Below are 24,680 nucleotides of genomic sequence, written 5' to 3'. Positions count from 1 at the left end.
ATGTATCCATATAAGTCACTATAAAATTTTTGAATTACATGTATTTGAAAATAATGAATGAACTTCTTTATTGGCTTATTTCTTTTTTATTTATTTTAGCTAACACTTATTGAGTACTTAGTTTGTGCCTATGAGTTAATATTTTTTGCTATCCTTTCAGTCACTAAAATAAATTAAAAATCAGATCTGAGTTTTTTTCCTTCTGTATGCCTTTTATACCTTCCCCTTCTTCAGGGATCTTGGGAACTGATCTTTTGCAAATGCTCTAACAATTTTCTTGCTTCAATCCCAGGCCTCCTTTATATATTCATGGTCTTATTCAGCTTCTCTCATCTTATATTCTTCAATACCATTTTGTTTTCTTAAGAAACATACCCTGTACTTTGATCCCAGGATATCAAAATGGCGGCACCATGAATGTTGATAGATATTTTCTATCTTTTATCTGTTTGTTTTTCCCCATCTAATTTCATGCTTAACTGCTTTTTGGGATGTTTACTTAGGGCTTTTTACCAAACTGTCTTTAATATTGTTTACCCTTTCACTGCTTTTTGTTCTTTTATGATGTGATAAATTCTCTTAATCATGTCCCAATTTTTTCTGTAATAGTTTGCAAATTTGTTTTCTTAACCTAGGTGGTCTTCAGCTGCCAGATTATTGTTGTGGCAAGTAGAGTGAATGTTTTCTGACTGAAATCATTTTTAGTATATTATATTCTCCATGTGGTGACATTAATTTATATCAGTTAAACTTCTTCATACAATTTATTATTGATATGAGTGTTCTTTCTTTTATTTTCCATTTTTCAATATTTTAGTTATTTGTTTAAACAGATGGGATTGAATATGTTTTCATTGTAAGCCATATCTTTTTCTCATTTCTATTTTACTAATTTTTTTTTTACTAGTTTTGATCTTTATTCTGATAAATGACATTTTAGAGATGGCTAATTCATGAAGGAATGCTTACCATTATGTCTACTTTTCCATCTATGTAAAATTTTATGATAATGATTTATGTATGATTGAAGATGTGCTTTTCAAGAGTATTGGAAAGGCACAGGGAGCTTTTTAGAAATGACATTCCACAATAAGCCACATTTTATCTTTACAAAATTGATTGAAATATATATAGATAATACAAGATCCTATTTATTTCTTATTGACTTTAAAAAAAAAAGTGGTTGATTCAGTAGAGTTCCAATTTAAAGATTGTCTTCCAACAGACAATCTCCAATGAATATCTTCAAACTTAACATTTCAAACAAGATTATTTGAGAGATAAAACAAGAGACATAACTTTAGTTCCCCACTGATAGCAAGAAGAGATAAAATTGGGAGAAACTTGTTTATCAAAGATGTCCACTACTGTCAGAGAGGAGTTCAGTGCAGGATCCAAGATGAGGAGACATTCTTTATAGGTCTTCTTATGATTCTATCTGTAAATGGCATTGTGCCGATTTTATCAAACCAAAGTCTTTTAAAATCACTCAAATCATTCACTCACTCAAAATCACCCAAAAGAGTTCTGCTTAACTCTCTATACACTAGAAAAATTAAGAGGATTACCAAACTCTTCTGTATTGATGGATTGATAGAGCTTGTTTTTCTTCATTCATAACTTAGACACTGCAAATGGACAGAATTAAATAGAAAGAATAAAGTGAGTGGTGAGTCATGGAAACAAAGAAAAAGGAATAAGATTATAAGTAGGAAGACATTTTAGGAGGGTATTATTGATCAATGAATAAACAAAAAGCATTTTAAAGTACTTATTATATGCCAAGTGCCGTGTCAACCATGAGGAATGCAAATATAATAACCAGACAGTTCTTGCTTTCAAAGAACTGTCTTGTTCTAGGGAGCCAACAATTACAAGGGAGAAGTTGCAAGTAAATTATTTGGTGTGAGAAGAATAGTGATGTTTTATGATAAATTTTTCTTTCTAGGAGCAATGGTAGTATAGATCAAAGCTTCTTAAACTGTGGGTTACAACCCATATGGGACAGTGTAGCTAAATGTGGGGGGTTGGGAAATGATGATTTATTATCAGTAAATGTTTTGATTTGTATACCTATATACTCAGGTCTCATAAAAATATCTTAGACAGAAGTGATTATAAGTGGAAAAGGTTTAAGAAGCCCTGGTATATATTAGTTGAGGGGAAATGTAGGGCCAGAATTTGGACAGTTAAAATAGAAAATAAGAGCAACATATAGATATGTGATACATTTTCTAGAGATAAAAATATAGGAATTATGAATTTTTTGGAAATGTGGGGTGTGGGAAAAGGAATAATCAAAGATAACTCCCAAGTTTGCTTGCTTTTTACATTTAATTATATGGTCCTTCAGGCAGGGACTATCGTTTTCATAATTGTATCCTCACTATTTAGCACCGTGCCTGTAATATAGTAAGCGTTTAATAAACATTTATTTACTGACTTACTGATTCTACATGATTTGCTTTCATTGAATGTACATTCGTAATCCAGATAAGGTGTGAATACAACTATGTTCAGAGCAGAATGTGAAAGTATGTAAGAAAGGTATAAACGTATTACTTTGAGGCTTTAAAGAACAAGCTTTTGCTCTAAGTGAGCCAAAAGATTAAAGAAAATTTGGGGTAAGGGATGGAAGGTAAGATCAAGAAAGGCTTACTTAAAAGTATTCAGAATATTTTATTATTGTTTAGGCAGATTATTAATTTTTCTTTTTTGTGCTTTTTAGAAAATTAGCCTGGGTGGACAGCTAGATAGCTTAATGGATATATGAATCATTATTCTTGTAGTCTGAAGGACCTGAATTCAAATCCAGCCTCAGACACTTAATATTTTCTAGCTGTGTGATCTTGGGCAAATTACTTAACCCTAGTTATCTGGTCCTTCTCTCCACCCAAAATAGGAAGAAAAGAAAACAAATTAAAAAAAAAGATAATTAGTCTATGTCTTCAAGATGACAGTTTAAAATAGTATACATGTATCTTTAATTAGAAGAGTGCTTACTGTGTATATATACTTTTTTCATTTTGTATTTTTATATTTTTTCAATTTCTTAGAAAAACTATTTTAACATTTGTTTTTTTTTTAATTGAATTCCAATTTTTCTTCCTTTTCTCTTCCCTCTCCCCCTCTTCTTGAAAAGATAAGCAATTTGATTTAAGTATACATGTACATTTATGCAAAATATGTTGTTATATTAGCTATGTTGAAAAGAAAACACCAAAAAAACAAAAAGAAAGAAAAAAACATAAAGAAAATGAAAAATCAGTATACTTCTATCTGCCTTCAGACACTTTTGGTTCTTTCTGTGGAGTTGGATTACATTTTTCATTATAAGATCTTTGGAATTGTTTTGGATCATTGTATTATTGATTAAAATAGCTAAGTCATTCACTGTTATTATATGATATTGCTGATACTATGTATAATATTCACTTTCCTCATTTTGTATCAGATCATCATATAAGTCTTTCTGGGGTTTTCGGAAAGCATCTATTCATCTTAGCTAGTTATGTATAATTGTTAATTTATACTGAAATCATAGCACTTCAAAGTAATTGTCAGTAAAAATAAGTTAAAAAGAAAAGTCAATTGGTTTATTATTGAATATAGCAGCACTTGGTTTGAATCTGCATAGAAAAAATAGCACATGGGGGAAAACAGCTTTTTTCATTAATCTATTTTTTTTTAATACTTTGTTATCCATAGTATAATTCACTTTAATACTTAGCTAGTGTCCTTTGTCGTGCATAGGAAATTTGTCCTATGATATGAAAAGCAGTTTATTAAGATGAATTATCTTTCTTGATGGGGAAGTTTATGAGGATTTAGTAACTTGATATTTTTGTGTTTGTTGTACACAAAATGTGAATATATGTTCTAAAATAAAGATTTTATATCTTTTTAAGCTACATTGCCTTTTTTTCTTGTTATCAATTAAGTACAAAATAATGTAATGTTAAGAGTCTTTGGTTTTAGAGTCATGCATTGTCAGAGATAGTGGGGACCCTAATGAGCCAACCCTTTCATTTACAGTTGAGAAAACTGAACCAATATAGGTAATAAATGCTCATGTTAAAACTTAAAATCGGGTCTTTTGATTCTGAGAGTGCAGCTTATTGTGCTTTCCTATATTTTCTTGTACTTTTGGGTCTTTTTCTTTATTGGTGGGATAGGAAATGTTAGGCCTGTGGGAGAAAATAATTTCTTCTGGCTCAGCCCAGCCAACCATAGGTAACAGCAACTTCCCTACTTGAATTCTTTAAATTGTTAATTTTGTATGGCTTGTGTTATAAATATTCAAATGACTCTTGTTAGAAAAAAAGTTTCCCATATCTCCTTTATTGGCAAAATTGAGGCATGAGGGAAACTAGATGTTATCTAGAATACTTTAGGTCCAAAAATTTTACATATTACATCATCCAAAGTAGTAGTTACATTTATGTTCTATAATTCTTCTAACAAATAATGGTCAATTTAGTAGCAGATACTGAGTAATTATTCTGGTAGTGTTTGTAATGATTTAACTTTTTAAATTTTAGCCCTGGGGTGAATTTTTTTAAAGTAATTCATTAGCCAGTAAATATTTATTAAGCACCATTATGTGCTACCTTTTTGTGATATTATCTATAAGGTTTATGTATTATAGAATAGAGAAAAGGGTTTGGGAGAATTGGAGATAGCACTGACTGGCCTATAAAAATCAGATTAGCTAACCTTGAGTCTGTTTACTAATTGGCAGGCATTTTACTTTTAAGTGTCAGCTTTTTTATATCTATAAAAAAAGGAAAAATCTGGGTAATAATAGAAATCCCTTTTTATTGAACCTTCTAAGATTCTTGTACTGCTCATCAAAATTTGATTTTTCCAAGTAAACAGGAGTTTGCTTTAGGAATGATTTTGCAGATTTTTCATTTTTAAAATTCAGTTTCACTAGAGGAATTTTTTCTCCTTTTGAAAGTCTGCTTCTTGCTTGCGAGACCTGTGATAGGAATGAAAAGCAGCAATAAGGGATGAAAGAATAGTCTTTAGATGCCTCCTTGATATTCACAGAAGTACTTTTATTTTCATATTTGAACCCTTTCAACTTGGTGTTAAATTTAAAATTGTCAAATAGAGTTGACCTTTCCCCTTTTCTGAAAGGGGAATGAATATATGTACTTTTTGTGAATTTTTACAAAACTGGTTCCAATCTAGTTTAAAAAAAAAAAAAGGAACTCAAGGAAACCTGTCTAACAAATAAAGCATCAAGCCTAGCAGTGGTACCACTCTGTCAGCTGTTGAGGGCACCCTTTGTCTAGTTAAATGCCATCCCAATTCCTTTCAAAGGCTGCTGTTTGAATCTTATGCTTAAATGTTTGTAACTAAAACAGAAAAAGAAGCACTATTTTCTGGAATTTCTTTTTGGGGGGTGAGCTTTTGTTTTTGATATGGACTCATCACCATAAGGCTGTTTTAGTAGAAAATTAAATATTATGTCTTCAACACCATACAGAATTTTTACTCACATTCAATAAACATAACAATAAAAGAGTATTTTAAAAGTGCTCTGCAAACATTAAAATACTATATAAATGCTAGCTATCATTATTATTCTGAACTTTCATCTTTTAAAAATATACATGAACTTTCAAAGTGAGGACAACTGGTTAGATTTTCACCATAATTTCAAATAAATGAAATAAATTGCTTACCTGAAGTTTAAGTAAGTGAATAATTTGGCTCTTGTGAAAATTAACACCATAGACTCTTGGAGTCAGAAGGACTCAAAAGTCATTTAATATTGGCTCCAGTTGTAAAGGTAACTCATTTTATTTTGAGGCAACTCTTAATTGTTAAGAAGTTTTTCATTATATTGAACTGATAACTCTCTACAACTTCCCTTGTTCTTATGTTTGCTAAACAAAAGCTATCCTGTAATCACTGAATGGGCATTGTCTTAGCCAAACTAAGACCTGGGAAAGACTTAAAAAGGCCAAGGTCACTGGCTGCATCTTGGGCTATTGCCAGTCATTTTGACTTGTCTTGTCAGCTGAAGCAGGTGTTGTGGAGCACATAGAGTTTGGTTAGACATCCAAGACGACAAGGTCATCCATTGACTTCTAGGCCATCGTCAGTTGTCCTGATTTGTCTTGTCACTAAACTTTGATGACTGGAAGAGAATGAGACTGATGACTTTGCACAGCTCTGCTTAATTCATTCACTTGAAAATCAAGACATCATTCTTATGATGTCATTGGTTCTGTTTGAGAACAAAGAAACAAACAACTTTAATAGACCTAATTTCTAGTTGACATGGATCATAAGAAAATTTGTTATATGTTTTCTTTAAAAACAATTTCCTTTATATAGTTTGTGTCTTCTGGTTAATTTGTCATTGGCTCCAACATAAGCATTCAGATAATATTCACTGAATATTCTTAGTATTCCTGGAATTATATTAGGTTGTTTCATTGAAGAAATAATCATCATTATAGCTGACATATATATATATATATATATATATATATGTATGTATGTATGTTATTAAGTTTAATAAAGTGCTTTATATACATTAATTTGATTCCCATAGGAACTCTATTAGGTAAGTACTATAGGAATTACTAAGCTCCCCCTTAACCCTCTCTTGACAGATAATGAAAAAAGCTGAAAGTTTCTTAGCAGTTTGCCTTCAGTTGCATAGAAAATGATTAGGCATGGGATTTGAACTCAGCTTTTGCTTAATTTCAAGCTCAAGATTTTTTCCATCATCCCTTGCTGTTTTTTTTTTTTTATTTAACAGAATTTAAATATCATCTAGTTCATTCTCCCCACTGTCACTCCCCCCTTCTCCTGTTTTATGGATTAGAAATTTGGAACTCAGGGAGGAAAGATAGTTTATCCAGTGTTGCATGGTGATTTAGAGTCATAGCAAATGCCCATTTCCCGCTCTGAGGCAGTGTTGTAATTTAGAATCAATGTAGCCTATCACCAAAGAATTTTGATTTAATAATATTTTAAAAGTAACTTCTATTTATAAGTCACACTGCTGGTGTCTGACCTGGAAAAAAAAAAAAGGTGAAAAATGATGCTACCCTATCCTCAAGCACCTTGAAATCTTACATGGGAATAAGTCCTAGTCTAGAGGAAAGAGCTGCCTCCGAAGTTAAAGATGTAGTTTCAGATGTTACTTCTCATGTTTACTACTAGTATGCTCAGGCCTGTCTCTCCATCTCCCTCAGGCTTAGTTTCCTCAACTGCAAGAAAAAGGAAATTTATCTTTGAGGTTTCTCCCAGCTCTGTGATCCTGTCATCCCTTCATATAAATATAATGCGCAATCAGTCCTGCTGTATTGTCAGGGGAGTTCAATACCAAAGACTCAAGAAACTGGAATGGTTACTTCTGCCTGGGAGAATTAGTCCTGCCTTTTGGAGAAAGTGATAGTTGGATTGGGTCAGGCAGATGTGGGAGAAGTATGTGACAACTTATGTGGTGTGCTGTGAGCAAGTGCCCCGATGTTCAGATGGGCAGGATGGGATGTAGTGGCAAATAGTGCAGTATTTCTGGAAGCAAGCACTGGCAGAGTAGGAATGGGTGACCACAGATCAGTAATTTGATCTCTGTGAGCCTCAGTTCTCTTAACTGTAAAATGTAAAAAAAAAATAAAAATAAAAATAAAATTTCCTTTGGCCCTAACCTCAAAAGTTTGTGAGGAAACTATTTCTGTTAGTCATTATTCATTTATATGTGAATTATTCCTTTTTGAAATAAAACATGTATTTTTGCATTTGACCTCTTTGAATTCCAGGAAGTAGATGCAATAAAAATAATCAGAACTGACATTTATATAGTGCTTTATGATTTACAAAACTCTTTACATATATTATTTTGTTAACTATCTCTTGGACAAGAGAAAGAACTACAATGAAACTAAGATGGTAGGATTGAAAAGTCATCCTGTAGATTATTTGTGGGTTATAAATCCACAAATTAATTGAATATTAGAGCTGCAAAGGATTTTGAAGATCATTTGATCAAAAATCATTTAGGTACTCAGCTGTTGTAAATAAGCTGTTGAACTTAGAATGGAATTCAGGCCTCTTAATTTCTATTTCAGTGATTGATTTTGTGCAAATCTTTTAGAATTAAATCAAGCAACAAATATTGAGTATCCCATATGTATATCATGTTTTACTGAGTCCTGGAGTAGATACAAAGAAGAAATTTTGTACTAAACACTAAAAGTATTATTTATATGGTTAACATAATTTATGATATTTATATTATTTTGGAACTAACTCTATTCCTGATATAAATCCAACCTGGTCAGAGTGTATGTTTTCACTTACTTACTAATATTTTATTTAAAATGTTTATATTAACATTCATTCAGAGGAATTAATAGCCTACTAACTTTTTTTTTTTTAGATTTTAGACTTTGTTATTTAATTGGTGATTTCACATTTTTTGGTGCTCAAATTTTAAAAATTGCATGCCCAACTCATTGATATGTGGGGTTTTTATTTGTTATTGTTGTTGTTGGTAAAAAAAAAAAAAAATTAAGCATCCGTAAACTAAAGATTGTTAAACTTTCTCAGGTCATAGAATTTTTAGTGTTAGTAATTTTAATTTTTTTCATGCTATTTCTGAGAATTTCACAGTACCCTTAGTGTCACAGCAATTTTTTCTTGGTACCCTTAGGTCAAGAGAAATACCTAACAGTTCCATTTGCTAATTATTATGTTCAAACAGCTTACTAAGCATCCATGTATGGGCAGCTAGGTAGTGCAGTAGATAGAGCACTGGCCCTGGAGTCAAGAGGACCTCAGTTCAAATCTGGCCTCAGACATTATGATACTTATTAGCTGTGTAACTCTGGGAAAGTCACTTGACCCTGTTTCCTCACCAAAAAAAAAACAAAACCTAAGGAAAATCAATGTGGAATAGGAAATAAGGATAGAGTCACCAATCTGATTCCCAAGATTTTAGAAAGTGAATAATGACCAAGAGGCAAATCAAGTGAGACAAATATCTCACTAGCAGAATAATTGCAGTTATATAAGAATGAAATTTTTAAAAATTTCTTCTTTCAATTTATACCCATTACTTTTTCAAATGACTACACCTAGTTACCCTTTTTCAAGTAGCATTGACTTTTTATTATAGAAATCCTATTATTGCCGAAAATGCAATTTTGCATGGATATGATGTCACAAGCAAAAAAATAATTGTGGCCTAACAGAAGGTATAAGCACACAAAAATCCCAAATATTTGGAAACATCTACAAAAGGATATAGCAACACGTAGTGTAAAATCATGAACTACTTTGAGCAAGTAGTAGTTTAAGCAATATTTGATCGATGTTGAGTATTTTTGTGTTTCCTTTGAATGTTTAATACATTCCAGAGTGTCCCTGTGAATTTACTTTATCACCTTGGGGCAATAAAAGTACAGTTTGGGAACCAGAGGTATGCTGTCTCTTTGTAACCATTTTTTAAATTAAAATTTTCTGTTGTTTCTGTAGTTTGTTTTTTGACTCATCTCTTCTCCAGAGCCATGTTATCTAGCTTCTGATTATATTTTAATTTTTCTTTTAAGGACCTTTATTGAATATAATATTTTATATAAAAATATTTGTAATATAATACATATAAATCAAGTTCTAATAACAATTCATTACTTGTGCTTTTTATCATAATATAATTTTCCTGCTTATATTTTAATTTTTTCTATTTTCCATATTTAACCAAATATGAAATTTATCTTTATTCTAGCTTTATTGAATTCAGATGAAGCATAAAAATTTTTGCTTTAGCCCTCATTTTAGCTCCATGTTCATCTTTCTTTTTCAAGTGTACTTCTTATAGACACCCTTCTCTGGTGGGTTCTGTTTTCTGATCTATTCTGCCATCTATTTTTATTAATTCTCTTTTTTCTTTCCCTTCATCCTGTTCTTTTCTATTTTTCCCTTTCTTTCCTTCTACTCACCTCTTCACAATAAGAAAGTGGTAAAAAGGAAGAATTTGTCCCTCTTTTATTTTCTTTAAGTAGTAAAGCATGCCTTCTTCTCTTCTTACCTCCTATACCCTCATCCCTCACTTGGCAAAGAGTTAACAGGCAAATGAAGAGTAAAACAAATATTTTCAAACATGGCCAAAAAGATGACTTGCTATACTTATTTTACATGATTATCATATACAAGTGAAGTTTATTTTATGGGATGTAGCTTAACAAGGCCAAGGTCTCCCACTGCATTTGGGGGCATCTCCTGTTATCCTGATCTAAATCTTGTCACTGGACCCAGATAACTCCAGAGGAGAAAGTGAGTCTAGTGACTTTGTACAGTTTTTTCTCACTTAAATCCAATTCACTTGCATGTCATGGCATCCTTTTCGTGATGTTATGGTCTTCCTTGAGAATGAAAGACAAACATCAATCACTATAAGTAGTAGTAGATCTGGTTCCACTAGGAACCCAATTAGAACTGGCCAGTTGAGCAGTACAGCTCCCTCCCCTCTCCTCCTCCTCCCCTCCCCCTCTCCTCCCTTCCCCTCCCCCTCCCTTCTCCTTCTCTTCCCTTCCATTTTCTGAAGCACATTGTTGAGGAAACATTATAGTATATCATTTGTTCATTCATGTGTTTACATAGTCCTTTAGCAACATAAGACTCAGGGTGGCAGATGGGAGAAATAGAGAAGGAGATGTTGAAAATGGTAGATCTCTGGCTTCCTAGGAGGATAGAGGGAAAATTATGTATCATATTATATAAAACATATCATGTATATCACAAGTCATAGATTATTCCATTCCGTGTCATACCATCTCATCCCATTACAGAGGAAAAATATATTAAGTATCTACCTACTCTTGATCAGGCTCTTAATTAAGTGGTGGGGTCACAAACACAAAAATGCAAAAATCTTTGTCCTTAAGGAGCTAAGATTTGTTTTGAGGGGAAAGGAAATAATTTAATAATGTAACATTTAAGTTATATGGAATGATTTTCTTTCCTTCTTTATTTGTTATTGTTTTTACCTATTAAGCGTAGGAAACACAATCAGTTTTTCTTTATTAGTGATATTAGTTGGGTAAAAAAGAAAATTGCTTCAATATTAAGGTGAGGTTGTCCCCGTTATTTATTCAACAAAAACCCATAAAAATATTTGCTTTGATTGTTATTTGGGACTTGGCATGCACAAAAATAAAGCAGACATGATGTCCATCTTCATTGCCTTTATAGACTAAAAAGGGACATAATATGTGGACACAAGAAATATGAAATAAATTAGAATGTGATGAACTCATAAGAAAGTTCTTTGTGATTAGTGAGAGAAAGGTCATTTTTAGCTTTTAAGGAATCAAGAACCAATATGGTATAATGGAAAACTCAGTGGTTTATCAGTAATGAGAGAAGTCTGTCTTTGCAGCTAACTCACTCTTGCTGACTCTAGAGAAAGCATTGTGGAGGAGAAAGAAGTTTATTTGGGCTTTGGAGGCTTTAAATCATCTTAGAAACATTTATTAAGAGCCTATTAATTGCTAGGCACTGTGCTAAGTCAAAAAATCATTCACTTCCCTCAAGAAGGTCACATTTGATTGGGTGAATTAATCTGGGATAAGGTACAACTTGTACTCAGACAAGATAGAGATAAAATCAGCACAAAAATTTTTCAGGATAAGGTACTAATAGTTGAGAAACTCAAAAAAGGCTTATTGTTATTTTTAGAGATTGAGCTAAGTTTGGAAGACAACCATGCTTTCCGAGAGACAGAGCTGAGGGAGAGCATTCTAGGAATGGGGCACAATCTGTAATGTTATGTAAAGATGTGAGATGGTATATAATTTACAGGGAACAGTATGATGTGGAACATTTTGCTGGAGTATAGAGTATATAAAGGTGAATTGTGGTGTTCTCTTCTTTTTTATAATATGATTGTTCTCCCTGGGAGCAGGTTTCTTGGGGAGGTTTCTGGAGGCAGCCTTAGTTTCAGTTCGAAGTAATAATTACTTCAAACACAGGCAGGAGTTAAAATCCAGTCCTTTATTGTGTCCTTCAAAGTCTTGAGCTTCAGCCCCTAGCTCCCTCCGAATGTCTCCAGTCAGCACAAAGGTGGAATATGGAATGAATCTGTCTCCGCCTCCGAGAGTGGGCTTCTGTGTCTGGCCCTGAGAGCTTCTTGCTTATATGCTGTACACCGAGTATACACCAATCATTATATCACCGGGAAACTGTTATTTGTTGTAGGATTAAATCAATTCTAAACTAGATTTAAACATTGTCTCCTAAATTCCACTTAGTACCTTGTTTCAAGTTCTGGCCCATAACATCTCCTTGTAGGATCAGCTCAATCATACTGAACTATGCTAAATTAGATAATTATTATCTCTATCAATTCTAATGACTTAAAACTTTGTAAGGATTCATACAGTGAATATTTGGTATGCCTGGAAAAACAGATTGAACCTAGGTTGTAAGGTTATTTAAATTAAATTTTTTCCTAAATGTAATAGAACTACTTAAGCTTCACATTTGGAAAGTGCCAGTCATACTTGCTCCTTTTTCTTGGTGGTGGGGGATTGAGTCTCTATCTCCTCTAGGCTGGAAATGCAGGGATGACTCATGGGCTGACCCATTTCTTATCTGCTCAGAAACTTTGATTTGTTTCATCTATAACTTGGGCAAGTTCAGTTCTCTTTAGTCATCTTTGTTCTCCTCACCCCTTTAGTCCCTAACTCAAGTGACATGTCAACCTGAGCTTCCCCAATAGCACGGACTTCAGGCACTTGCTGCTACCTCTATCAGGTCAAATTTTTGCTTTAAGAATATCAGTTCCTCAGCTGTGAGGAGGATAGTTTGAACAAAAAGTTGGCTGAGTGTAGGAGGTGCAATTTAGAGGCTAATCGTTGAGATTAAAGTTACAAGAAACTGTTTAAGTAGAAAGAGAAATATGAGAGATGTGGTAGAATGGACAAGACTTGGCAATTGATTAGATTAATGATTAAATGGGAATGAATTCCATAATGGAGGTTAACTACTAGATTGTGAATCTGTGTTATGGTACCATCAATAGAAATAAAGAAGTAATTTAAATTAAAGAAGTAATTTAAGGGGGAATGATAATTTAGGTTTGTTTTAGAGACATTGTATTTGAGATGCCTATGGGATATCCATGAGGATACATCACATAGGTATCAAAAAGATAGAAGACTAGAACTCAGAAGAGACTTGAGAATTGCTTGTGCAGATTTGGGAGTCATCTGTATAGACATGAGGGGTGAATCCATGGGATCTGATGATCAATGAAAGAGAACAGAATAGAATGTCCAGGATGGAGCTTTGGAATTTATCTATGCATAGGAGGTAGGACATGGAATGAAGTGGTCATTGAGAAAAAGATGCAGGAAGAGTTTCTAGAAGAAAGAAAGTTGTTCTTAATGCCAAATGTTACAGAAAGGCAAAGAGGTGAGGAATTGGAAAAAAAAAAGTCATTGGATTTAGCAATAAAGAAATCATTAACTATGGAGAGAATTATGTCAGCTGAGTAATGTGGGGATGGAATCAGATCTTAAAGGCTTGAGAAATGAATGGACAGTGAGAAAGCAGATTCAACAAGTGTAAATAGCTTTTTCTAGGAGTTTGGCTGTGAAAAGGAGGCAGGATATATGATATTAATTTGAGAGAATGATAGAGTGTTTAGGTAGTCAAAAGGCAAAAAGATGGGAGAGGATGGAGGGATTTTTTTGTGTTAATCCTGAGTTTTGCCTCTGTTAAAAGTACCTTAAAAACTATGTGAAGAAATCCTAAGATGTTATATAAATGTTAACTGTTATCATTAACCATTAATCATGGTGAATAATTATTAATTCATTCTTTCAGATTATTATTTTTATTCTTCTTTTGATCATCTTCATATTTTTAAATTTTTTCTCCCATCTTTAGCTTTTTAATAAATCCTCTTACCATAGGCTTAACATACAACAAAATAGTAACTGATATAAGTATTTTCTCTGTTTGCTTACATACTTTTTTCTGTTTTAGGGTCTCCTAACAAGTGGAGTAGAATTTGAATCTCTCCCTGCGGCTCTTTCTCTCCCTGCTGAATCTGGACTTTATCCAGTGACACTGGTTGGTGTTCCTCGGAGTACAGGGCAGATTTCTATTAATGGTAAGTACTCTTTGCTTTGTAGTTTTAGGAGAATATGAGACATATAAATAGGTAGAACAAGTCATTTTATTTGACTGGAGCACAGAATTCATGGGGTTGGGGGGAGATGTTCTATGAGATAAGGCTTTAAAGGTGCTCCCATATTGTGGAGGGTCTTGAATGTCAAGCTGGTGAGCTCAAACAGTAGGCAATGGGATTTTGAACAGATTGGTTCATAAGAAAGATAAATTTTGTAGAATTTGCACAATTGATTGGAATTGAGGAAGGAAGAGAGTAAATATAAAGGGAGAAATGATAAGATTTATTGAAAGGTGAGGTGTAAGAGATGGAGAGGGCAGGAATTTAAAATATCCACAAAGAATAATTATGCTTTTTTTATTTTTTTTTGGGGGGGGGAAGGAAGTTGGGGTTTAGTGACTTTCCCAGGGTCACAAAGTGTTGACATAAGTGTTAAGTGTCTGAGTCTGGATTTGAACTTAGGTCCTCCTGACTCTAAGACTGGTGCTCTATCCACTACACATCTAGCTGCTCCCCACTTATTTTTTAGTCATGACTTTTTGCCAAAAAAAAGATGGCAAGCTGAATATAACATTTGATAGTTTTGCCTGATTTTAAATTTTTTAAAAAAAATTATTTTTTTTTCAATTAATAATCCTTATAACAAATATATAGTTAAGGGAAAAAATTGATATTGACCATGTCCAAAAATTATGTTTGCCTTCTGCATCTTGAGATTTAACTGCTCAGTCAAGAGTTAAGTAAGCAATATACTTGATTACTGGTCTTCTGGAATCATGGTTAGGCACTGCATTGATCAGAGTTAATAAGTTTTTCAAAGCTGATCATCTTTTTTTTTGTTGTTGTTGTTATTGTGTAAATTGTTATTCTGATACTGCTTACTTTCTTCTGAATCAGTTCATACATGTTTTCTCTCTCTTAACTCATCACCTTTGTCATTTATTATACATAGTAGAATTCCATTAATTTGTTTCATAATTTGTTCTAATTAATGGATAGCTTCTTAATTTCTGTGCCACTACCAAAAGTGCTACTATACATATTTTAAAACATTTTAATCTTTTTATTTCTTTGATCTCTTTAGATAGATCTAGCAATGGTATTCATAAGTTTAAAGGTTTAGTGGATTCTTGTACGTAGTTCCAAATTGCTTTCAATAATAACTTCTAATTTATTACTCTACTCATAGTGCATTGATGTGCTTATTTTTCTTCAGCCCCTCTAACATTTGTCATTTTTCTTTTCTTTTTTTTTTCTTTTTTTTTTTTTTGGTGGGTCATCTTTGTCAATGTTTTGGGTGCAAGAATCTTAGATTGTTCTAATTTGCATTTCTCAAATTATTAGTGATTTGTAGCATTTTGTAAATATGATTCTTAGTAGTTTGGATTTCTTCCTCTGAAATTGTCTGTTCATATCCTTTAACCTTTTATGAGATGTGTTATTCACTCCTTCCCTCTGAATTTCATTTATAGTTTCTTAGAGTTTTATTGCTGAAACTATGCCTATTTAACATTGAATAAACTAATATCGAAAAGCCTAGTTCATACAACTTATTAGAGGCAAAACTTGTGATGGGAACCCAGATTTCCTGACTTCTTGAGTAATACTTTGGGGGATATTCTCCCAAATTTTCTCTTATAAAAGCATCAGTCTTTCTCTCTAAGCTATTTTTTTTTAATTTGTGAATATGTCTGTCTCCTTACTTTGATGAAACTGATTATTGACCCCATCCTTTCTACTTTTAATGAGTCAATAACTAGTATAGGTGTGTTATTTACACTTTTTGAATATCATTACCACCTGTTCTGTCCATCCTGAACTTTTCAGTCTGGTTTCAGGCTTCCCCACTTCCATGCACTGAAGGTTATCATTTTCATTATTTATTAAATGAGTTTTCTCACTTCTTATATCTTTGACCCTGTTTGCTGTATTTGACAGCCTGGGTCATTATTTTCCCCCTTAAACTGTTCTCTCCTTATGCTTCTGCAAAATTTTGCCCTTTTTATTATTCTGCTTCTTAGATTCCCTTTTCTTATTTTTTGGGGGATTCTTTTCTAATTAATCATCAATTACTGTGGATATCTCAAAGCCATGTTCATGACTCTCTTCTTGTTTTCCTTATGCTCACTCCTTTAGAGAACCTATGTTCCCTCCTTACTCATAATTTCTAAGCTGATGATTAAAAATTTCTCTACAAACTAGACCTTTTAGTCTCATCTCTCTCTCCTGTTATTCACTTAAATTAACTAGAGAATTATTAAACATCTACACTTACCAGAAATCAGAAGTATTATGACAAAATAATTAGAAAAACTGACCTAAGAGTAAGGAAGATCTGTATTCAGGTCCTGTCTATGGCACATTTGGTTATTTAACACTGAGCAAATCGTATAACTGCTAGTGCCTTCTTTCTCAAATCACCTACAATTTAATTACTTTGTATATATTTGTATTTAGTAACTCTATATTGGTTTTTTACATATTTTTATATGTATTTGTTTCCCTCATGTAAACTCTTAGAACAGAAGAAGAAAGCTGTAGACCAATAGTCCTAACAAACATTGATGCAAAAATTAAAATAAAATGTTAGCAAAGAGAGTATAGTATCATATCACAAAGATTATATACTACTACATGTGTTTATTCCAGAACTATAGAGTTGGTTTAATGTTAGAAAAACTACAAACATCCACCACTTTAATATGATAACAAAATCATCAAGTTGTAGACAAAGCTTTTGACAAAATACAATAATCATTTCTTTGAAAAGCACTATGAAACATAGGAATAAATGGAGCCACTTTTTTACATGGCACATAAGTAATGAAGATAAAGCAGAGTCCTTTCCAGTAAGATCAGGAGGTAAGCAAGGATGTCCTTTGGTATAATTTCTGCTTGACATAATTTTAGAAATGTTGGCTATTGTTATAAGACAAGAAAAAGAAATTGAGGCAATAAGCTTAGAAGAAAGAGAAACAATTACCACTTTTTTTTGTCAGATAATAATTAAGTATTAATTGAAACAATAACTTCAGTAAAGTTGCAGAATATAAAATAAATTCGCACAAATTAACATTGTATGATGTCAGTAAAACCCAGCAGGAAGAGATGGAAAGAGAAATTGCATTTAATATAACAGCAGGACTAATAAATACTTGGTGTTTTACTAACTCTGATAACTTAAAGGAATTTATACGAAAACAATTAGAAACACTACTTATTGAAATAAAGATACCAAAATAATTAGGGAAACATTAATTGCTCATAGATAGACCAAATCATTATAATCAAATGACAATATTACTCTAATTAATTTACTAATTCAGTGCCATACCAAACTGCCAAATTTTTATTTCACAGAACTAGACAAAAAGAAGAACAAAATTCATCTGGAAAAACAAAAGATCACTATTCTCAAGGGAAATAATGAAAAAAAAAGGGGAAAAGGGAGTTTAGCAGTATCAAATATCAAAATAGTTAGAAGGCAGTAATAAAATGATTTGGTATTGGTTAAGAAGTAGAGCTAGGTGCACAACATATAGAAATTCAACAGACCCCAAATACTCAGCTACTGGTAAGGATATTTGATAGAAATTTGATAGAAAACTATTTCAATATGGCAGAAATTAGGCTTAAACCAATATCTAACGTGATATATCAAGTTAAGCTGCACGTAGATATATAGGATAGCTCTAAAAGGTCTCGTAATAAACAAATTTAGAATAAAGGCCAGAAAAGTATGACCACAAGCTAAATCCTTTTTTCTGTTTTTATATTTTCACTGAGCTATGAATGGCTTTTACATTTTAAAATACAAAATTATTTGCGTGAAATTTTTAAATGCAAACTTATTTTATATATATATTTATATATATAAATTATTATTAGCTACAGGTGTGGGCAGCATTTTGCTGACTCTTAATTTAGAAGAATAAGGAAGAAATTACTTTCCAGATTTCAGGATGGGGCAAGATTATGACTAAGGGATGGAGATGATATTAGAAGATAAACTAGACAATCCTGATGACATAAAATTTAAAAGTTTCTGCATAAACAGATCCCATTATAGCTAAGATTCTTTCTGTCAAAACTGGTACCTAAACAGGTATTTCCTCTCTAAACAGGAAAAAAAAAATCTGTCGAAAAGTTTCTCTGATAAAAGTCTCATTTTAAAGCCAAGTTTACAAGTATCTTTTAATCACTTTCTAAGTTTGTAGGTATTATGCTAAACACTGAGAATACAAATACAAGTAGAAAGAAAGCTAATCTTTGCCCTCAGGGAGCTTATACTTTATTGGGAAAGATTACACGGAGAAAGGAGCTGAAAAGCATATGGAATATGGAGAAGCATTGCAGAGAAAGGGGAAGAGGAGGTATTTCTAAGATATACAAGAAATTGATTTAATTTTATAAGACTAAGGTCCATTCTTCATTGATGAATGATGTAAGTATATGAACTGGCAGTTTTCAAGAGAAGAAACTGAAGCCATTTATATACTCCAGATCAATGACAAATGTTGAAGAGGCTATGAAAAAACAGACACATTGAAGCATTGTTGATGTATTACTGAATTGGTTTAGACATTCTAGAAAGCAATTTAGAATTATGCCCCCCAAGTTAATCAACTGTTTCCCTTTTGACCTACTGACAATTACTAAAAGGCTTACCCCCCAAAGATAGAGGAAAAGCCCCTATACGTACAGAAATATTTTTTGCAATTTTGTTGTTGTTGTTGTTGTGAAAAAGAACTAGTAACTAAGGGAGAGAATACTCATTAATTGGAAAATGACAGAAGAAATTATATTCTAATATTGTAAAGGAATATTATCATGCTTTAAGAAATGAAGAGAAACTTAGGATTTTTATATTAAAAGATACAGAATGAAGTAAGTAGAACCAGGATAATAATTTATTTGTTTGTTAACAATAGCTTTTTATTTTCAAAATGCATTCTAAGATAGTTTTCAACATTCACTCTTGCAAAACCTTGTGTTCCAAACTTTTCTTCCTCCTTCCCCCCTCCTCTTAGATAAGTATTCCAATATCAGTTAAACATGTGCAGTTCTTCTAAACATATTTCTACATTTATCATAGTGCATAAGAAAAATAGGCTCAAAAAGGGAAAAATATGTGAAAGAAAAAAAAGCAAGCAAACAATAACAAAAAAGATGAAAATACTATATAGTGATCTACATTCAGTCTTCATAGTCCTTTCTCTGAATGCAGAGGGCTCTCTCCATCACAAGTCTGTTAAAATTGGCCTGAATCACCACATTGCTGAAAAGAGCAAGAGTGAAGCCCATCACAATTGATTATCACATAATATTTTTGTTACTATGTACAGTGTTCTCTTGGTTCTACTCATTTCACTTAGCATCAGTACATGGAAGTCTTTCCAGCCTGCTGATCATTTCTTATAGAACAATAATATTCTGTAACATTCATATACCATAACTTATTCAGCCATTCTTCAACTGATGGGCATTCACTCAGTTTCCAGTTTCTAGCCACTACAAAAAGAGCTGCCACAAACATTTTTGCACATGTGGGTCCCTTTCCTTCTTTTATGATTTATTTGGGAGAGATCATAATTGTCATAAAAATGAACAATTTTGAAAGAATTAATAATTCTGATCACTGAAATGGTCAACCATGATTTTACAGGACCGGTAGAGAAAAATACTGCCCACTTTATGACAAGGAGATGATAGAAATAAAAATTAAGCAACTTTAGCATTCTATCTTAATGTCCACTTAACACCTCTCTCCTTCTCTCTCTCTCTTTCTCTCTCTCTCTCTCTTTTTTCTCTTTTTCTCTCTTCCTCTTTTCCCTCTCCTTCTCTCTCTCCCCCCTCTGTCTTCTTTTTCCTCTCTCTCCTCTCCCTTCTCCTTCCCTCCTTCTTTAGCCTTCCCTCTCTCCCTCCTGCCCTTCCCTTCTTCCCTCTCCTCAGAGTTTAGTATAGTACCTGGCACATGGTAGGTGCTTGATAAATGTTTAAATTTTCAATTTCTTCCTATTTTCTTGACCCCTCGCTGCCTACAAATACATTTTTGTCTCTCTCATCCTTAAAAAGCCACAGTTTGATTTAACAATCTCTGTTAATTATTGTCTGGTATCTTTCCTCCTCTTCCTAGATAAACTCCTTGGGAAAGTTATCACTAAGTATCTTAATTTCTTATCTTACAGTTTGCTAAATCTTATGAAATCTGGTTTTAGATGTCCTCATTTAAGTGAAACTTCTCTCTGCAAAGTTACCATTGATTTCTCAGTTGTAAAATACGATGACCTTTTCTCATCCTTATCCTTTTTGATTTCTTGACAGGTTTTGACATTGTTGATCAACATCTCCCAAATGCTTTTCTCTCGATTTTCATGAAAATATTGTCTTTGTTTTTCTACTGTGTGTCTGAATGTTCCTTCTCAACCTCCTTTGTTAGATCTTTATACAGGTCATATCCACTAGTCCTTGCATTCTACATGATTCTATATTGCACTTTTTTTCTCACTCAATGTAATCTCATTTTGTGATCTCAGTTCTCCTAGATTCAGCTATCGTTTCTGGGCAGATGATTCCAAGAACTCTATATTTAAACCCTGTCTCTATTCTAAGTTTTAGTATGACATTTCCAAATTTCTTTTGGCCATTTCAAACTGAAAATCCCACAGGTATTTCCAACTCAAATGTCTCTTAAAACAGGGCTCATATTTCTCCCTAAATTTTCCCTCCTTTTCTCCTTCCCTATTTCTCTTTAGGGTACCAACATTCTCACATTCACCCAATCCTATAGTAACCTCAGTGTCATTCTTGACTTTTCACTTGTAATCATCCTAAATATCCCATTTGCTTCTATATTTTTTCTACTTTCATAACATTTTTCATATGCATTTTCTTTCTATTCCCATAGATATCACCCTACTACAGGTCCTCATTACTTATTTTTTTGTACCTTTGCAATCAATGGCCTTCTAATTGGTGCCACAGATGTCATTTGGCCATCTCTCTCATAGAATAAAGGCAATCATGGCAGTGGGCATCTTTTTGTCCTTTTGGAAGAGGAATATTCAAAACGATGATAATTCTAACAACTAATGAAAGGTAGATTTTACTAAGAGTGGTGAGTTTACTTCAATGAGGGACTGAGAGTGAGGTCATGTCACTCTTGAACTATCTCTACAATCATATTTCTATACCCAAACTATGCCCAATCTTGGGTATTTTTGACAAGAGTTTCTGTTCCCCCCAAAATTTGATTGAATGGAATTTACCATAGACTGGAGATTCCTTGTAAGTTGGATGGGTTCAGATAGAGGATGAGGTTAGCTCAACCTTCAGAGTCCCCATTTTTTTAAAATAATAGCTTTTTATTTTTAATACATATGCAAAGTTTTCAACATTCAACAAACCTTATGTTCCAGATTTTCTCCATCTCCTTCCCTAGACAGCAAGTAATCTAATATGTTAAACATTAAAATTCTTCTATACATACCTCCACAATTATCATGCTACACAAGAAAAATTAGATCAAAAAGGAAAAGAAAAAGAAAAAAAACAAAAAGTAAGCAAACAACAGCAAAAAAGGTGAAAATACTATGTTATGATCCACACTCAGTCCCCAAAGCTCTCTCTCTGGTGCAGATGGCTCTCTCTCTATCACAAGTCTATTGGAATTGGCCTGAATCACCTCGCTGTTGAAAAGAGCCAAATATATCACAGGTGAGCATCACATAATCTTGTTGTGTATCATGTTCTCCTGGTTCTGCTCACTTCGCTCAGCATCAGTTCATGCAAGTCTCTCCAGGCCTCTCTGAAATCATCTTGTTGGTCATTTCTTACAGAACAATAATATCCCATAACATTCTATACCATAACTTATTCAGCCATTCTCCAACTGATGGACATCTACTCAGTTTCCAGTTTCTTGCCCCTACAAAATGGGCTGCTATAAACATTTTTGCACATGTGAGTCTTTTACCCTTTTTTATGATCTTTTTTGGGATATAAACCTAGTATTGATAGTACTGGAGCAAATGATATATGCAGTTTGATAGCCCTTTGGGCATAGTTCCAAATTGCTCTCCAGAATGTTTGGATCAATTTACAACTCCACCAACAATGGATTAGTGTTCCAGTTTTCCCACATCCGTTTTCCTGTCATTTTAATCTGAGAAATGTATAGTGGTGCCTCAGAGTTATGGATAAAAGTCTTGAAATGAAGATAGAGGAAAAGGGGGAACTCTGAATTTCCCCAAATCATTAGTTATTAATAATCATTTCCCTCATATCCATATGCTCTACAACTTGTTTACACTATTTTTGCTCTTTGTAGCACACAAAAGTCTTGTCTCCTGAATCCATATATTTGTTTTAGTTATCCCCTATTCTTGAGATACTTTTTCTTCCTATCTTAAAGAAAGCTAGAATCCTAGCTTCCTTTAAGACTCAGATCAAATCATTGTCACAGTTACTGTTTTCCTCTCTTCCCTGAGTACTTTTTTTTTCTGATATTACCTTGCAATTACATAGAGTATCTACATAGTTATTTGAAAATTGTCCCCTCCATTATAATGTAAGCTCCTTAAGAGCAAAGACTCAGTTGTTAAATATAATGGCTTCAGATATAGTTGTTTTCATTACCTATGTGACTGTCAAAAAAAAAAACCCATCCTATACAAGAGATACTGAGGTAGAGTTCCAAGCCAAAAGCACTTTATTAGAGGAGTCTGGCTGCCTTCAACTAAGGAGACTCTAGACCTCTTTCTCTATATCTGAGGTGCCACCCACTCTTAGGGCACTACTTTTATTGGGTAACAATTATGCTAAAAATAGAAGAGTGATTTCATTGAATACTACAAGCATAGACTAAAATATGAATACTGTCAGGGTCACAAGATTTCCAGAAATATCTTCCCTGACTAGGTGGTCAAAGATACTCTTTGGGTTAGGCGAATAGCACAACCCCAAAAATATTTTGGGGAAATTTAGGGGCTTTCTGTCATGCCAGCGTGGAATGTGGGTGAAACAGGGTAGAGATATTTCATGCCAGCATTCTCATGATCCTGTAGTTACACAAGCAGTCCTTGTGGCTGGTACACAAGTAATTTTTGTTATATAAGAGTGAAGTCTGCAAAAAGCATTCCCATCAGAATCTACATTCTTTTGTGACTTATACAAAATATGAATTATTTATACTTTTATTAGATAAATGACTAGACATGTTTTGCTAATGAATAATTACTATAAATGATTGCCCATTACAAAATCATAATGGACTGATTAATATAGATTAGTGTTTAAGTAGGAATCCCCAAGAAATCAGCTTTCTCTTGATCTTAGGCAAATCACATAACAACTTTTGCCTCATTTTCTTTATTTCTAAAGTTGGGGGTAGAATTAGATGATCTCTTTGGTCCATTCCATCACTAATGTCTGAGGATTTTGTGAATTTAGACTGTAGAATGCTACTGTGATAAGGGGGCCTTCAGATACAGTGTGTGATGGTAGAAAGGAATAGCATATTATAGCATGAAGAGACTTTTCTTTTTTCTTTTTTTTTTTAGGAAGAGACTTTTCAATAAAGAACATTAGAACACAGAATATAGAACAGTTAGAACTAGAAAAGATTTTAGACAGCAACTAGTCTAAGTTCCTTATTTACCGATAAGCAAATTGAATGTCCTGGAGGACCTGACAAAGATCACAATGTTAGAAGAACAGATTGAGGTAGTTAAAGTTACACATGGTAATATACCAGAATGGGTAATGGTGAAAGTTCAAGAGAAATGATTGAGAGGATTGTTTTGTCAGTTAAATTCAACAGGAAGAAAATGAAAGAACAGGAAATTGGAAGTGTTTGAAATTGAGGTCTTAAAGAAGCAGAAGCCAAGACTTTAAATATCTATAAAAGAACATTATTTATAATTATATAGTAACCTTTTTATTTTCACCTAAGAGTTGATTTAAAGCTAGTGAAAAATAGTCATTGTCATTTAACCAAAGGTTGATATTTGAATATGGATGTATATTGTTTATGATAATTATATCTATGTTTATAGTCTATTTTAATCTTTTATTAAGTAACTGGAAATTTTTAGTCAGATAAACTTTGGACTAGGTAATTTCTGACCTTCTCTCTCAGTTATTTTGTTATTCTGTAATTTTGCATGTTTGCCAACAATCTCATTTCAAATCACTTTGAAAATTATTCAGTTTTGAAATTCAGTTTTTGTAAACACTCTTCCACTAAAATCATATTTTTTATACTTTGTATTATGTTGGTAATGTGACTTTAGCACCTGAAAGACTGTGCTCATGCCCATGGAGCATTAGTTTCCAAAAATTCTGTCAAGAAAGTTAAGTTTTAAGATATTGGCTGAGTTTTGGCCTTTGTGATGCTATCTAAAGTCTGTTTATTTCCTAGAAATTTCCAAGAAATAAAAGCTTATTTCCAGAACACTAGCCATAATGTTCATCTTTTTTTTTTTTTCTGCCAAAACCATTTATAAACTTTCTCAAA

At 32.8% G+C, this 24,680-nt stretch overlaps 1 protein-coding gene across 3 annotated transcripts in view; it reads left to right on the top strand.

Annotated features, from left to right (window-relative positions):
- Positions 1-24,680, top strand: part of TRAPPC9 (trafficking protein particle complex 9) — a 955,484-nt gene that overhangs the window by 190,441 nt on the left and 740,363 nt on the right. For all 3 annotated transcript variants that reach the window (XM_031955139.1, XM_031955089.1, XM_031955202.1), the window contains one exon: positions 14,020-14,146. In XM_031955139.1, the coding sequence (XP_031810999.1) occupies positions 14,020-14,146 (127 nt within the window). The remainder of the gene's footprint in view (positions 1-14,019; positions 14,147-24,680) is intronic.

This window comes from Sarcophilus harrisii, chromosome 1 (genome assembly GCF_902635505.1).
Source record: "Sarcophilus harrisii chromosome 1, mSarHar1.11, whole genome shotgun sequence".
In the NCBI taxonomy this organism is placed as follows: domain Eukaryota; kingdom Metazoa; phylum Chordata; class Mammalia; order Dasyuromorphia; family Dasyuridae; genus Sarcophilus; species Sarcophilus harrisii.
Note: the sequence above shows the minus strand (reverse complement) of the source record. Positions and strands in the feature narration are given on the sequence as shown.